This window comes from Lycium ferocissimum, chromosome 8 (assembly GCF_029784015.1).
Source record: "Lycium ferocissimum isolate CSIRO_LF1 chromosome 8, AGI_CSIRO_Lferr_CH_V1, whole genome shotgun sequence".
NCBI lineage: Eukaryota > Viridiplantae > Streptophyta > Magnoliopsida > Solanales > Solanaceae > Lycium > Lycium ferocissimum.
The window spans coordinates 42338254-42354907 of NC_081349.1; the positions used below are offsets into that span (position 1 = coordinate 42338254).

Here is a 16654-nt window from a genome sequence, read left to right on the forward strand (position 1 = left end):
CAGATTGGGCAGATTGCTCGTTGACCCGAAAATCTCTTACCAGGCTGTTTATCTCGCTCGTGTCTTGGAATACGAAGAAGCAACTTATTGTCTCCCGCTCTTCAACGGAGGTAGAATACCGAGAGATGGTAATGACGGTTTGTGAATTGAAATGGTTGAAAGAAACTTTGCGGAGTTTGGGAGTCAAAACATAAGAATCCGGTTAATATGTACTGTGACAGTCAAGCGGCATTGTATATTGCCCGAAATCCGATGTTTCACGAATGGACCAAACATATTGAAGTAGACTATCACTATGTTTGGGATGAGCTCCAGTCCGGTACAATACCCCTCAGCTACGTGCCAACCGGTGAGCAGTTGGCTGATGTATTTACAAAGGCATTGGGAAAGTCACAGTATGAATATTTACTCCCCTCAAATTGGGCATTCGGGACCCTCATGCTCCAACTTGAGGGGAGTATTATGACCGGAATTAGACCGAACCAGTGTGTCCGGTCACGTCGGTGTGAGAAAACCCCATTTGAAGTATAATATTCTAATTATAGTACAAATGTAATTATGGTAGTATAGGATTTGTAGTCCTATTAGAATAGGGATAACTTATTGGAATATGATTTAAGAATGAGACTAACTTGCATATAAGGAGGTCATTATGTGAATACAATGGTAGAGAACCACTTTGATTTTAGCAATATCAAACTGTATAGGGGAGATTTTTTTAGCAGAAGCTAAAATCTGAAGATATTCCTTTCAACATCTGTATACCAAGTCATACCATGCTTAACTTTCCCACAAAAAAGAAAAGAAAAAAAAACAATAAGAATAACAAAGTAAAAGTGCAAGAGGGGGGGTGGAAACTTTTTCATAGTTTAGTCGACTGCTAGTAAGTTGTAGTTGACTTAAAATCTACTTATGAAGAACAGTAAAGGGATTGCAGAATTTAAATTGCAGAACAGTAAAGTGACATGGGATGTTTTTGATCAAAGTCCAGTCCCTTGGTTGAATGGGTGTTCTCTGTAAGCTCTTAAAGTTGTCTTGTACAGTGATGGTGTGTTCCCTGCATAACAAAATCAGTTCTTTTTTTCTTTCTAGCAACACGCCATACAATCCCTCACCAAACAACTTTTCGTCTCTTCTCTCTTTTGTTTACACAATACATCACTATTGAAATACAATGTTTGTTAAGAGTAGAACAAAGAAGTTGAGATTGGTATAAGACGAAAGTATTTTTTTTTTTCTCGTCTTTCACTTGATAGCTTTATAGTCTTCGTGTGAGGCTTGGAGGCTGGAACGATCCTTGATTGAAGCTTTGACTGGATCTTGTACAGAGAAATCAACCCAAGGGATTTGATCCTTGGAAAGATATGAATATACTTTCCAAGAATAAAGTACGAGCTTCCTTTACTCGTTTTCCAATCTTTAATTCTTGCAGCTTCTTCCTTTGCTTTTTTCTTTGATCTGTCCTTGATTGATCTTCTCTCCTTTTCCTGATTTGTGGTTGATACAAAAATCAGAACTTCTACCTTGATTTGCTGCGACTGTTTTGCTCAGAAATACGTCTTCCTTGATTCTGGGAATGACATATTCTTCCCTTAGCAGGTGTACTGGAATCATTTGTCCGCTACATCTTGATTAGGTCACGCTTCGTAGTCAACTAAGTTCTTCATCTTTTGAGTAGTGACACTTTGCCCGTTTTTTCTTTTTGTACCTGCACATAATAAGTCATCATTAAAATCCGTGCACTAACAGAAAGGATGTTAAAAAATGGAGAATGCTTATTGCAACTTTGGCTAACATATGTATTTTTACCAGATTTTCCTTGACCATTCTAAGAAGTCCCTGAGAGGAAAGTGATATAGCTGCTTAGACAGTTTCTCATTCCTATTCCATTCATATTCTTTGGAAGTAGATGGGAAAAGCTATGGAGATTTTCTGTATTATGAGAAAGAGTCATTACTAGAAGAATCAGTCAGATTAACAGCAAATTTGAATATTAAGCGATGCTTGTATTTTAGGATAGTTCTGCTGTCTATAAGCACCTTTAATCGCCAAAAAAAGAAGAAGAAATTGAAAAGAAGTCAAACTGGAAAACAGTGCTTAACCACAACGGATAAACCACACAGCTGGAAGAAGCGGCATCAAAGTTTGAGGAATACATCCATCATTTGAAGCTTCTACAGGTTGATGTGCTGGCAAACATTTATATGCTCTCTGCAAACAAGACTATACTGGTTAAAGTAATTGGAAAGAAATATTGAAAAGCAACTTAATGTGCAAAAGAAGTTAATAAATACTCAGAGATTTACCTGGAGATAAGGACTTCCACTTCACCTCAAGCTTGTCTTCTCCCGTCATTTCTGCAACATATTCCTTTATATTCAGGGCTGAATCTCTTAGTCGAAGGTCCCTCCACACATTGATAGACTTCAATGAAGCAATATCCCCAAAACTGTCCGGAATCTCCTTAAGCTTAAAACATGCATATATTTCTAATTCCTCGAGCACGGGAAAGGATTCCTCTGCATCAACCTTCCATTCAGAGAAAGACACCATATACAACATCAGAAATTTGAGACTCTCGAAGGTGACTTCTTCCAAGTTCCATTCTCCCCCCTGGATGGTTGTGCATTCTAGACTCAGGTGTTGAAGGTTGGGTAGTCTTCCAATTCTTGACATTGAATCGGATGTCAAATGAAGCTCTAACACCTCCAGTTTATTTAAGCTCGAAGGCAAGTGACAATCCCATGGTTTATCAAACCAAGTGCCACCAGAACTTATGGAAAGTTCTTCAAGTGCATTAAAGACATCAAATCTTGGAAAACAAAAATCCACTGGGTTTCCAATGCTGAGTCCAAGGGTTCGAAGATTGGGAAACCTTTTGAAGATGTCCTCTGTGTTTCTTGGAAAGAAAAAGAAGAGACCATCTAATATTCTCAAATTCTCCAACTTTGAATCCGTTGGTTCATCCAAGAGAGAACAATAATTGATTTTCACACATCGTAGCTTTGCAAGACTCCAAATACCAGGTGACAGTTCCATGGTTTCTTTCTGGTTATTCACCACCAAAGTTTCTAGATTCCTGAGGTTCGAAAATGACAGAGGGAGAGCTTTTACCTTCGTCTGAATTTTTAAGCACTTCAAATGAAAAAGCATGCCTATTTCATTCAGCAAAGAATCTGTCAATCTTATTTCCCGCAGCTCCAACCTTTTAAGAAGCCTCAAGTTTCGTAGGTAAATGTTGTAGGGAAGATGATACCCATGCCAATATTTACTACGAGTCATGTCTACCTTCAAAGAGAGGAGGTGCTTAGCATAATTTCTCTTTTCTAGATTGAGCTGGACAGACTTTTGATTGTAGTGAATCATTCCACGTGGCATCAGTTCCGAAGAAGAAGACGGACCACTTGGACTTATGAAGTCAAACAATTTTTCTTTTCTAGCTTTTGCCAAACAAAAATCATGCACAAGATCATGGATTCTGCACCTCGGGTTCCCACCTGTCTCACTAAAAACTACTACCAAGCTACTGGAAATTAACTCATCCAAATAACACTCCATTACTTCTTCCACACTCTTCATCTCAGTCTGTTCCATGAGTCCTTCAGCACTCAATAAATCTTTCAAATCAGAGGTAAAAATATATTCGTCCTTTGGATAACTTGCGAGGTAAAGTAAACATGGCCTAAGGTGATACGATAAATGGTCATAACTTAATTGTATAACCTTCATCACTTTCACTTCATCCTTGAAAATAAAGGAACTCAAATTTTTTAAAACTTCAAGCCACAAAGCCTTTTTCTTTTCCTTCCTTGCAATGACTCCACAAATCAGATCAAGTGCCAAAGGAAGCCCTTTACATTTTTGGGCTATTCTTTCTCCAACGCCCCTTAGTTCGCGAGGGCAATTTTCTTCTCCGAATACCCTCTTCTCGAATAACTCCCAACTTTCCTCTGGCCTTAGCAATCGAAGGTTAAGAGGATCACTGTGGCGTTTTCCATGCACAGCCACTTCCTTTTTGCGACTTGTTAAGATGATTCTACTTCCTGTCGGATATTCAGGAAAAGACATTCTTAGCTCATCCCATATTGCAGTATCCCACATGTCATCCAAGACAATAAGGTACCTCTTTCCAAACAATTGTCTTCGTAACTTATCAGCAACATCTTCATCTATGTCATCCTTCTCACTGAATCTTTTTACTATCATTTGTCTTCGTAACGTATCAGCAACATCTTCGTCTATATCATCCTTCTCACTGAACGTTTTTACAATCATTTCTCTTTGTAACTTATCAGCAACATCTTCATCTCTGTCATCCTTCTCACTGAATCTTTCTTTCAAACCAATAACTTGATTGTAAATTTTCTGCAATAACCTTTTCACATTACGTTCTTGGTCGACTGTGCACCAAACACGAATGTCAAAATGATAAACAACAGACTTGTCATTATATACTTTGTAAGCCAACGTAGTTTTTCCAACCCCTGGCATACCAAATATGGAAATGACATCTAACTCAGTTGGTCTGAGGGTGAGCTTCCTAATTATCCACTTTGTCTCCTCCTCAAAACCTACAATTATTTGAGCAGTTGTTGGTGACTTTCTAATTTCAACTGGCTTGTTGGGAGAGCTTACGACGAGGCCACTATTCGTGGAGATCTTCTGTTGTACCTCTTCTTTGATAAGCTTAATCTTTCCGATGGTATAGGGAAGTAAGAAGATAAGGTGCAAGACACCATGATCTCTGACAAGAATTGAATTAATGGCATGTTCTGCCTCATATGCCACATCTAGAACACGAGTCCAGAGATCTCTATTCAATTCTTGGTCAACACTCCCGACGAGGGAGCTTATGAATTCTAGGTCGTCTTTTACCAACCCAATTTCTTCCTTTATTAAAGCTACTGAATAAGCATTGGATCTGAACAAATCATTTAAGTTTCCGATTAGAAGAGTCATGAAGAGTGGTCCGTCACTCATGGGGAAACAGAGCTGAGATGAGTGTGCAGGGGCTTTTAAGAAAACATGCTTGAGATCTTTCTTCAGGAGTTCGATATTTTCCAGCAAGTCTAGACTTGCACGGCTTGCTTCATTCATATTCTCTTCATTCCTTGAGTTCTCTTCTATGTTGCCAACAAGAATGGATGCCTCTCTGGTATGTGCTCCAATACGTGTCAAGAGAACAAACAATTTGTCATGATTAATAAAGTCCTTGGGAATATCAGCAAGAATAATCAATAGAAACTCTATCATGACATGAATGTTCTGAGCTGAAGTGCTAGCATTAAGACCAGTTACCAAGTGCTCTTGTAGATAGATTAGATGTTCTCTAAGAATGTCTGGACAGGCTTCTTGGAGCTGCGTAATGAAGCGTCCAACTTCTGCTGACTTTGAAGCTTTCAAATTTGTTGAACATATGTGCATAACCTCCAGTTCAACCGGAATAATCTTCACAAGTAGATCAGCTAGCATAGAAGTGGCTTGAGGGACTTCAAGTTTTCTATCAACTTCATCTGCTTCATCAGGTTCATCTATTTCACCAATTCCACATGTTTCATCAAGTTCATCTGTTTCATCAAGTTCATCTGCTTCACTAAGCTCAAGTGTTTCATCAAGTTCATCTAGTTCATTTGTTTCATCAAGTTCATCTGTTTCATCAAGTTCATCTGCTTCACTAAGCTCAAGTGTTTCATCAAGTTCATCTGTTTCATCAAGTTCTTCTGTTTCATTTATTTTATCCAGATACGACATAAGGACAATACAGAAGTGTCCTACTCTCTCAGCCATAAGTTGAAACTGAGGTAAGACATATTCAACTGTCTCATGTTCAATGCAGCCATTTAATTTCAGCTCATGGAAATCTCTTAAATGGCAGCATACATTCTGAAGAAGCTCATATTGAGTCATTGATAGGAAAAGATGCTTGGGCAGATAATTAAGAACCACGAGGAGGGCGTCCAAAAGTTCAACCAACTGATCCTCACACATGGTTTTACTTGATTCAGAATGATGATCTAAGCTGATATTTTCCTTTAACTTAGGCATCATGTCATCTCGTCCACTCTGATGAAAAATTGACTGAACCAGATCATAAGCAGTCATCAGATCATGAGCCTCATGTGATATACAAGACATTTCGGCATCAGGCTTATCAGAAATGAAATACAAAATCCGTAAATTTGACAACAGAAATGTCAGCTTCTCAATTTTGCCCATGTCAAGAGCAATTTGATCTCTTCCATTCTTTAACCTCTCTATCAAATCCAGGAGATAGTCAATGTCCTTGCGAAGTACAGCAGATGACACCTGCCGAAAGAAAAAATGTTGTATCAAATTTTCAACAACAACAACATAGGCAGTGAAATATCACAAAGTGGGGTCTGGGGAGGGTAGAATGTGCGCAGGCCTTACCTCTACCTTGGGAAGGTAGAGAGGCTGTTTCTGGTAGACCCTCGGCATAAGAACAAGCAATTCCAAGCACGATGAAAAAGAAATAATGATCTAACCATGGAAACAAAGTAATACAATAGTCAAAGGACAAGAAATAACAAATAGTAACGGAAATCGACGGGTAAGAAACTACAAGAGTAATATCAAAATTCTAACTTAACAGGCAACTAACGTAAGTGTAGAGGGCTTGAAAGCATCTACAGCGGGAACAGATTTGGTTCAGTTCTAGAGGTTTTACATAAGCAGTATACCATTCTGAGCAACTTCAGTAAATTTTATCTTCAGTTTTTACTTATATAATGGTAATTACACTCAACTTCCAGTCTTATACACTGGTCTTTCAATCTGATTATCGACATTAATTTACATGAAAATTCAGCTTTATGAGGTTATTTGTAGCAAGCTATGGAGCCACAAAATCAAAATTGATTAGTTTGTGAAACACGTCCGTGTGCAATGATCAGGATAAATATTATTATACTCACTATTTAGTAGTAATAAATTAATGCAAGAAAAGGGTAAATATCCTATTTATAGGAGCAGAAATTATGGACAAGTACAAATGTCCATGGCGTAATTAGTGGGCTGTATTCTATAATTCTTATTTACAACGAAAATTAGATAATAATGTGGAAGCTTGTTTCTGAATGAAGACAATAAAGTATATGTACATGTATAAATGCAAAAAATGTGTCGTTTGTATTGTGCCAGTTGACTACGAAAATTGTTCATGAAATTAAAGTTTTTTAAGATGCCCACTGGGTGTCTCCAATAGAATTGAGCATTATGGAATTTGAGTTTGATCTCAGTAGAATACAACTTCCTGTCGTTAACCTTCATCTATATCACTCAAGTAAACAACCAGGTAAAACATTTACACCCAACAGTCGTCAAGTTTATTATATTTTTCTATTAAATAACCAAATGTATATACAAATTCTGAGAGAATATTACTTAATATACTGTTGGAAGAAAAAATTTACGGACTGCAATTATAGTATTGGACAACATCAACAGAACCAAATTCCGCTAGTTGACATATAATACAACAACTACGCCTAAGTCCTAAACAAGTTGAGGTCACCTATATGAATCCTCACTAGTATACATATCATGAGTAAATTAATTCTAGCTAAATATGTTTTCTTAACAGGTATATAATTGGTCTATGTGAACTAATTATTTTGTAAGCTGGCCTAATTATTTGGCTCCTCAATGTTGAATAAAGAGTTGAATTTTTTCTATGCACCTGTTATGTACATGAAGTGCAGCTTCTCCTAGACCAAAAGTGCAGCTTCTCCTACTCGAAGGTCCAACCTTAGGTGGTTGAGTTATTCATGTGCATGCTTGTAAATATTCTTATTTCTGGAAATATCAGAAAGGAACTTCTAAAGTATAAATCTCACTTCTCCCTAAATTTTCAAAATCATCAATAATGAATGAAGTAAGCTGAATCATGTTGATATGAAAGGAGTGGACTTTAACACATACCGGAACAGATCCTGTCAGTTCCCAAAGCTGGCACATAATTGTGATTCTGCCCTTCAGATATGGAATTTCTCCAAGTATAAATGACTACGATCAAACAAAATTGAGAACTGATCAGCGCCAAGATTCACAAAATCAAAATGGATCTAACAGAGAAAAACATCAATTTATTCTTTTTTCTTAGATGAAGTAATAAAGTATTATGATGGGAGCATCCAGATGATGCAAAAGCAGTAGGAAAAATGGGAAAATGGAAATTCCTACTCAATTTAAGGAGCTGACACCAAAATAAGATTGTACTTGCAGCATTCACAAGATCATGTTGTCTGTCACTCTTTTTGAAATCCTTAGAGAGTGCTTGAATACTTCCATAACTTTGAATGAGTGGTAAATTTTCAAGACCTGCAGCAATTACAGGACATATTGCCGCCGAAGGCCTTTTTTGTAGTAGTGTGTGTATACTGCAAAAGATTTTCTGATAACAACTTTATTATCTTGTTGTTGTATGTAGATGATATGTTGGTTGCAGGACAAGACAAAGAGTTGATTGTCAAGTTGAACAGAGAGTTGTCCAAATCCATTGACATGAACGACTTGGGACCAGCACAACAAATTTTGGGGATATAGATTGTTCGAGAACGAACAAGCAAAAAGTTGGCTATCTCAGGAGAAGTATATTGAACGTGTACTAAAACGCTTCTACATGAAAATTGATAAACTCGTTAGCACGTCTCTTGCTAGTCATCTGAAATTGAGCAAACAGATGTGTCCTCCAACAAAGGAGGAGAAAGAGAGCATGAACAAAGTTCCTTAGTCTTCGGCAGTCGGGGGTTTGATGCACCAGACCTGGTATTGCATATGCAATTGGTGTTGTAAGCAGGTTTCTTGAAAATCCTGGAAAGAACATTGGGAAACAGTCAAGTGGATACTTAGGTACCTAAGAGGTACTGCAGGAGACTGTTTGTGTCTTAGAAGATCCGATCTAATCTCGAAAGGCTATACATATGCTGATATGACAGGTGACCTTGATAACAGAAAATCCAGTACGGAATATTTGTTTACCTTTTCAGGGGGAGCTATATCATGATAGTCGAGGTTGCAGAAGTGTGTTGCACTCTCTAAAACTGAAGGGGATTATATTGCTGCAACTAAAGCTAGCAAGGAAATGATATGGTTGTAGCGGTTCCTTCAAAAGCTTGGCTTGCATGAGAAGAAAAATGTGTCTGTTGTACCAGTCAAAGTGCAACATACATGAGCAAGAACTCCATATACCATGCAAAGTCCAAACATATTGACATAAGATATCACTGGATTAAAAAATTGTAGAGAATGAATCTCTACAAGTTTTGAAAATTTCTACAATTGAGAATCCTGCCGATATGCCAACCAAGGTGGTAGCAAGGGACAAGTTTGAATTGTGCAAAGAACTTGTCGGCGTGCACTCAAGCTAGAAGTTGGTATTACCTCCTTCAGGTGAATTGGTATGGAGGGGGGTATTTGTGAGGTCCATCCCCATTAAATGAAGAAAAAAGAAAGGAGAGAAGTCTAGATTCCAAAACAATTTTGGCCAGAAACATGTTTTGATTCGTGGAACAAGATTTGCAACAATGCAAATCGGCAAGTTGCACAACAATTTGCAACAAATCCAATCCTTCTGATTGGTTGCAACAAATATTGGCTACTTCTCCTATAAATAGAAGCCATCGGCTTCTCATTTGATCATCACCCAGAGAAAGAAGCAATGAAAGCTTCAAGTAATTATTTCACAGATAGAGAAATAGTCCGTGAGGTAAAATGGAGAGTGTGAACATGTAATAATGAGGTGGGAATATCAAAAGAAGGTTACTTCTTTTGAGCATGTAGAGATTCATGGTGTATTTACTCGGGACTAGGCGGTGTAAACTTCATCATTATAGTGGATTACTTTACTCCACTAAGGCACGTGAACTCTTATTCAGAAGGGTTTTTCACGTAAAAATATTTGTGTCCTTGTTGTTCTTTCTATTCTTGTTGATTACCGTATCTCGATGTTATTCCACATTTATTATCGTGATTATTATTTCTATGGCTGGTTTAGTCCCAACACTTTTTGGTACTTTTCTTCAATTTAACGGCAAAACCTACCTATCAAGGTGACTATATGTGTGGTGTGATTTTACTGTTATAATAGGTAAATTCTAGTCATTTTAATGAGAGAAAAAACAGTTCGTTACTTTACTCATTTTAGCAATAAAGTTCAGTTACTTAAAGATTGACCAAAAATAATGTTAAAACTTTATTCTTATGATGGCTAAAGTTCACGTGACACTAATCCATACCATATTTAAACAAAATCTAATTTGCTCTCTAGGGAATGCAATCACTTTTAAAATTACTCATTCCGTCCCATAATAAGTGTCACCTTAGCCAAAAAGAATTATCTCATAATAAGTGTCACCTTAGGAAACCAAGACACAAATTAACTAATTTTTTCCAATACTAGCCTTAGACAAAAAGTAACAAGTTAAAGTAACATCTAAATGATGATTGGAGAAGCCACATAATAACTTGGTATTATTGGATTCCCAATGTCAAAAGGTTTACTATTTGTGCATGTTCTAGTCAAAAGGAAAAAAGTAATTTATTTTTATTATATATGAATAATTTGGTAAATTTTACATTGAATTATTAGTTTCTTAATATGCGTGTTTCTGACTAAGATGACACTTATTATGGGACGGAGGGAGTAGTAAATAAGATAGAATTATAAAAAATAAGATAAATCAATGCTGAAATTAACCTCGATAGAAGAATCATAAAAAGTAAAGATGGTTCTTTTGAGACCACCGTAAATACAAAAGATAGCTTAAGATCCCAGCGATTTCACGTTTTTTTTTTTTTATTTTCCACCCGGTGTCTGGTATCCACATTGAAGTCATACCATATTCGATCCGGATTCGCGCCACGTAGGTAGGATCATCTCAACATCGTTAGGGGCCTAAAGCCAAATTTTAGAGAGAGGCCTATTATTTTTTAAAGGAAAGATCGTCATATATATTTTATTTAAAAATTACTTTTCTAGCTTTTTTAGATGCGAACTCATTAATTACTGGTTTCTAATCGATTTGTTCTAACTATTCATTTTCAATTATCCATACAATCTATCTTGAGACATTGTTGATCTTAGATAAGATTTTATCAATTTTAATTTTGAAAATCTTCTTTCGGCTGAGGCAATAATTGTATATATATAAAATACATCTTTAAGGAGAAAATGGGGCCCCAACAAGCGATTACCTTATTGGCCTTATAGTCGAGCGACCCCTGCGCGTAGGGCCTCATTCGGGGAGAAGCGCTCCCTATTAATTTTTTTTTAATATCTAAGACTCGAACCCGAAACCTTTAATTAAGGGAGAAGCAGCCTATCCGCAGCACCACATCCTTTGGTGGTCCAGCGATTTTACTTTCTCACACGCAACAACAATAAGGAAAGAATTATAGCCATATTTCCATTTTTCTATCAATCCATGCAAAAAGATAAAGCACTAGAAGATACAGAAATCTAATTGATATTACCAAAACATTAAAATTGATTCTCTCCAACCAACGATCTGACTACTCTTTAATTCATAAAACCTCAGTTTTTTTAAATCGCTTTGGATATTAGATATTGGCAGACAAAAAAGGGAAAAACATCCGATCGATGTAGTACGAGTTAATTCCCTTAACTAGAAAATCATATAAAATATCAGTGTGTAACAACAAATATCTAACTTAATTTTGATTATCCATCTTAAAAGGTTCTAACAGTATCTAATATTTGAATGAAAATACATTCAAGGTTACTACATTCAAATGAAATGATCATTTTTAATATAAATTTTATAAAATCGATAGGGAATATATATGCAACGCATGTATTTAGAAACTAGTGTATATAAATGTTATAGTATGACATACCAATGAGTTGTCTGCTTTCCCTTTCTTTCCTTTTTTCCCTTCATTGTCTTCCCCTCTTTTGACATATACATGTGGTAACGTTTCCCTTCCATGTATTATTGCTTGCAAGTTCTCGAGATCAGGTATGCATAAAAAAACCTAAATCGGGAAAAAGAAGTAGAAAAAATAATTAATAAAAGAAACTGAAACAAAAAGAAGTGGATAAATTGACCACAGTACTCACACCCAAGATAATATCTAGGAGTACGTATTGTGACCATAGTGGATGGGCCACAAATTAAATTAGATCATACAAATAGGCAATAGCAATATTTTGATGAATAGTAAAGAGCATCATGGTGCACTAAGTTGCCCCTGTGTGCTAATCCCTAAGAAATTTACTTACGAGATTCTATCAGATGCGAGCCTTACCTTTCATTTCTACATTAAATTTTAGGTGCAATTAGTCTCTAACACCAAAAATGTCAATCTTAACCACATATACAACAACAACGTACCCAGTGTAGTCCCACATAGCGGGGTCTGGGGAGGGTATGATGTACGCAGACCTTAACATATATATTTTATTTTTAAATGAGTTTATAAGATAAAGAAGAAAATATAACACCAAAATATTCAGGAAATAAAAACAAAACCATCATATATGTCTTCCCTAGTCCTGCTCATTTACCATGGCTTTTCGAACAGAGCTAGATATGTACTCGTCGAAGAAATTATTATGTTTGACAAAACTTCTCATTACCCATATAAATAGGATTCTACTGCTCGTCCCTTTCACTGCCTATTAACCTACGTACAAAGACAAAAAAAGGAGAAATTGTTTTCTCAAGAACACAAAATCAAGTACTTCCACTCAAATTATTCAAGATAATACCAATAGATTCAAGTACATTTTCTTGATTGAAGTATTTATTTTAAGTTTTGTGAAATTAATTAAGTTTTATGACCCTGAAATTATTAATAGGATTTTATGTTAGATTGTTTATGAACCACAATCTAGAATTAAAAAGGCACAATATATAAACAAGCCCTTAAATTTGGCCTCCGCTGGCAAGTATACCCTCCAACTTTGGGTGTGTACAAATAGACACCTCAACTTGTATAAAGTTGAACACGTAAACACAAGTGTTGACGTGGCACATAATTTTGGAGGTTCTAGATGATCATTTTGTAAGTTAAAAGAGTTCAATTGACAAAGTGAAGACCAGTTGAGGTGCCTACTTGTGCACACCCACAGTTGGAGGGCATATTTAAAAAATGAGACCAAATTTAAGGGCCTATTTATGTAGTATGCCAATATAAAATAGCCACAAATTTGATTTCCATAGCAAAAATATTAGGTCTTTTGCCATAATAGAATATATTGGGGCTACAATATAAGATTGCTACAGATTAAAATTAAAACCTGTAGCAATCTTTATATTGCAGCCACAATGTATTCTATTGTGGCAAAAGAATTAATTTGTTTGCTATGGTAATTCAATCTTTGTGGCTAATTTTAGTAAATTAACCAGCAGCGGTGGACGGCGATGACAGTGGTGGAGAAGAAAAAGGGGAAGTGGTAGTTTGATGGAGAAGAAGATTAGGTATTGTATTTTTCTTTTATAGAAAAAGAAAATTACATGGCAAAATTCAATTGGTATAATATAAAATAAAAGAAAAATTATATATACACACGACGTCTATGTGGATAAATAAGGGCTTCTAGTCAGCAATCCGTTAGTAATAAGGGCAAATGTAACAAGTTTCTTAACGGGAGGGGTAAATATGAATTAGAACTCTAATGAAGAGTAAATTTACACGATAAACGATAGTTGGAGGGTAAATTTGACACTTTTCTCAAAAATAGACCTTCATATATCTAGAAAAGGCATCTATAAAAGTGGCATAACATCTTTTTCCACCTCCGGTCATAGTTTGTTCGGAAAAGGGCCAAATATATCCTTGTACTATCAGAAAAGGGCCAAACATAATCCTCGTTATACTTTGGATCTAAATATATCCCTGCCGTGATACTATTGGTTCAAATATATCATTCTTCCGTTAAAGTAGTCCAGAAAGGACACATTTGATGAGATGGATGCCACATGGCATGCCACCTCAGCACCCCTAATAACACATTTCACCCCTCCCTCTATTTGTTCTTCTACCACTAACATTTCGTCCCCCCCCCCCCCCCCCCAAAAAAAAACCCCAACCATTTTGTTAGATGGGTATTGTTCTTTTATTATTTACATTTGGCAATTGTGGTGGAGGGAAAAGGAGATGTCAGTGGTGGAAGAACAAATAGAAGAAGAGTAAAATGAGTTAGGGGTGCTGAGGTGGTATGCCACGTGGCATCCACCTCCTCAAATGTGACCACCTCCTCAAATGTGTCCATCTTGGACAATTTTAACTGAAGAGGGCTATATTTGAACCAATAGTATAACGGCAAGAAAGATATTTAGACCCAAAGTATAACAAGGGATATATTTGGCCCTTTTTCCGATAGTACAGGAGTATATTTGGCCCTTTTCCATAGTTTATTTCATCTTCTTCATTGTGCACTAAATTCAATAAACCAGATTCTCTAAAAATCGAAGCATGTGGTTTTAAAATTTTTTAGGTTCAGCGCAAATTTCACATATACCAATACTTGAAAAATTAACATTCGAAAAAAAAGATCTTCAGAATGCATTTTCTTAATAGAAAATAAACTAACATTTCCAAGTCTAGTACACCATAAATCAAAAGAATCAATCAAATAAGCAGAAGTATTAGTTTTTTTCATTCTTAACATGAAAAATTATTGTGTACAAATAAACCATGGTTACAATATTCCATAAAAACATTACTTTTTTGTTAAAACAATCTTATTAGATTCAAATAAAACCTTCACTCCTACTTTCATTAATAATCTCACAGAGACCAAATTGCCTCGGATATTAGGAATGTGCAACACTTCAGTTAAAGCCAGTTTTTTTCCAGATGTGAGTTTAAGAAGAACTTTTTCTTTTTCAAGAACTTTAGTGGTTCTTGAATCACCAAGATATATAAATTCTTCTCCTCCATTGACTTAGATGTAAGCCACAAATTATTTTTATTGGCACAAATATGCTTAATAGCACCAGAGTCTATCACCCAATCACTCACATTGGCCGCAATGTTCACTTGAAAAATGACCGCAACAATAATATTGTTTGCTTCATCCAAATTAATTTATGTCTTAGCAGTATTGTCAATTTTCCCAACTCTTTTCTCGAAGGTTTTATTAATGATTTTGGGCTTGCAACCATGTTTCTTTTCATTAAAAAGAGTAGAGATCATAGTATAGCTACATACCGTAGTAGCATAATTCCAAAAGCTGAGTAGTATAGCGAAGACGATTATAGTTGAAAATATAACAAGAGTAGAACCTCCAATGCCAAACGTTTTACCAGCCAATCGAGATTTGTATTCACAGCAACAACAAATCACGTCACTAATCTTGAACCCTTCACGCTTGAATACACCATAAAGTACAATCATCAAGAATGAAAACAAGGCTTTGTTTGGCAATTCGTTCTCCATGACAACAAAATAACAAGAAATATTCTTAAGATTGTTGTACAAAACACGAAAACAATCGGGAATTTTTGAAACCTTGAGGTGTGTGTGACACTATCGTTAAGGATATTTCACTCCCTAAGATTTAACAAGTTCTTCTAGTATAAACTATGAGTAGAAATAACAAAGCTTATATAATATACACCCAGCAAAAGAAAATGAGAAGAGGAAGAGATTTTGATTCTTCGTATCACTGTCATTGAAGTGAAGAACTTGGGAATTTATAGTCCAAGATATGGACATATCATCTGATGACTTTTGCCAAAGGAATATTGTGGTTATATATAGCAGATTAATCCCTCAAACAGAATTATGCAAGTTAATGACAATAGAGTCAAAAACTTATTCGTCCAAAAAGACGTTAAGGCAGCTGTCAAATTTCCCCTAGTGAATGTCTTCAAGGCAATAAAGTAAAAACAAACATTGGAAAATAAAAGGCTTAATGCACATGTGGCCTCCTAAACTTGCTCTTTTTTTCCATTTTGGCATCTCAACTAAGTGTTGTGCCTATTGAACCCCTAAAATCATCCTCAAGTGTGTCTATCAAACCCTGTAAATCTGATTTTTATTAGAAGCAGAAATTTAATTGGGAAAATGGCGGTGGAATAATAATTTAGACATGTGGTAAGCTATTCTTCAGGTCATGGATGTGTCAGTTTCTGCTGATTCTACTTTTCCACTGCCAGCTTAATTAATAGCTACTCTTTTTTCCCTCTCAATTGCTGCTAATATTAGCTAAAAGATGACATAACTAAATTAGAATATATATATTAGCATGTTGCTACATTGAAGATGGAATACTATGTAAGACGGACTGTGTCTGATAGACGCACTTGAGGACGAGTTCAGGGGTTCAATAGAAACAACGCTTAGTTGAGGTGCCAAAATGAAAAAAAAGGGGCAAGTTTAGGGGGCCGCATATGCATTAAGCCAAAATAAAACTATTCTTTTTGGGATATTAAACTAATTGTTTTTCCAACACAATTGACCTTTTTTGCTCTAAATCTTTTATGTTGGCTAATTAAATATTTCTTAACAGTTAAAACTATAAAATTAATCAAGTAAAAGTAACAACCACAACTTCGACAAAAAGTTTGAGAAAATCACGTTTAAAGCAAAAGTTTGTACAATCTGCATGCTTAGTTGAGCAAATTGGCCAAGATTAGAACCTCTAATTGCTAGTTTGAGAAAT

The 16654-nt window shown here is 35.9% G+C and overlaps 1 protein-coding gene across 1 annotated transcript; it reads right to left on the reverse strand.

The window, feature by feature from the left end:
* Positions 1–741: 741 nt before the first annotated feature.
* On the reverse strand, positions 742–15721 carry LOC132068515 (putative late blight resistance protein homolog R1B-8). Its single transcript, XM_059462128.1, has 5 exons — positions 15199–15721; positions 11878–12015; positions 7942–8025; positions 2307–6306; positions 742–2211 (listed from the first exon to the last, which is right to left on the reverse strand). The coding sequence occupies exons 1-5, from the start codon at positions 15424–15426 to the stop codon at positions 2201–2203; spliced, it is 4461 nt and encodes a 1486-aa protein (XP_059318111.1). The 5' UTR covers positions 15427–15721; the 3' UTR covers positions 742–2200.
* Positions 15722–16654: the final 933 nt, after the last annotated feature.

Coding starts and splice junctions, on each gene's coding strand:
- LOC132068515 (XM_059462128.1), bottom strand. CDS start 15,426: ATGGAGAACGAATTGCCAAACAAAGCCTTGTTTTCATTCTTGATGATT. Junction 8,026..11,877: donor GGAAAGCAGACAACTCATTG/GTATGTCATACT, acceptor GTTTGATCGTAG/TCATTTATACTTGGAGAAAT. Junction 6,307..7,941: donor AACTGACAGGATCTGTTCCG/GTATGTGTTAAA, acceptor TTCTTTCGGCAG/GTGTCATCTGCTGTACTTCG.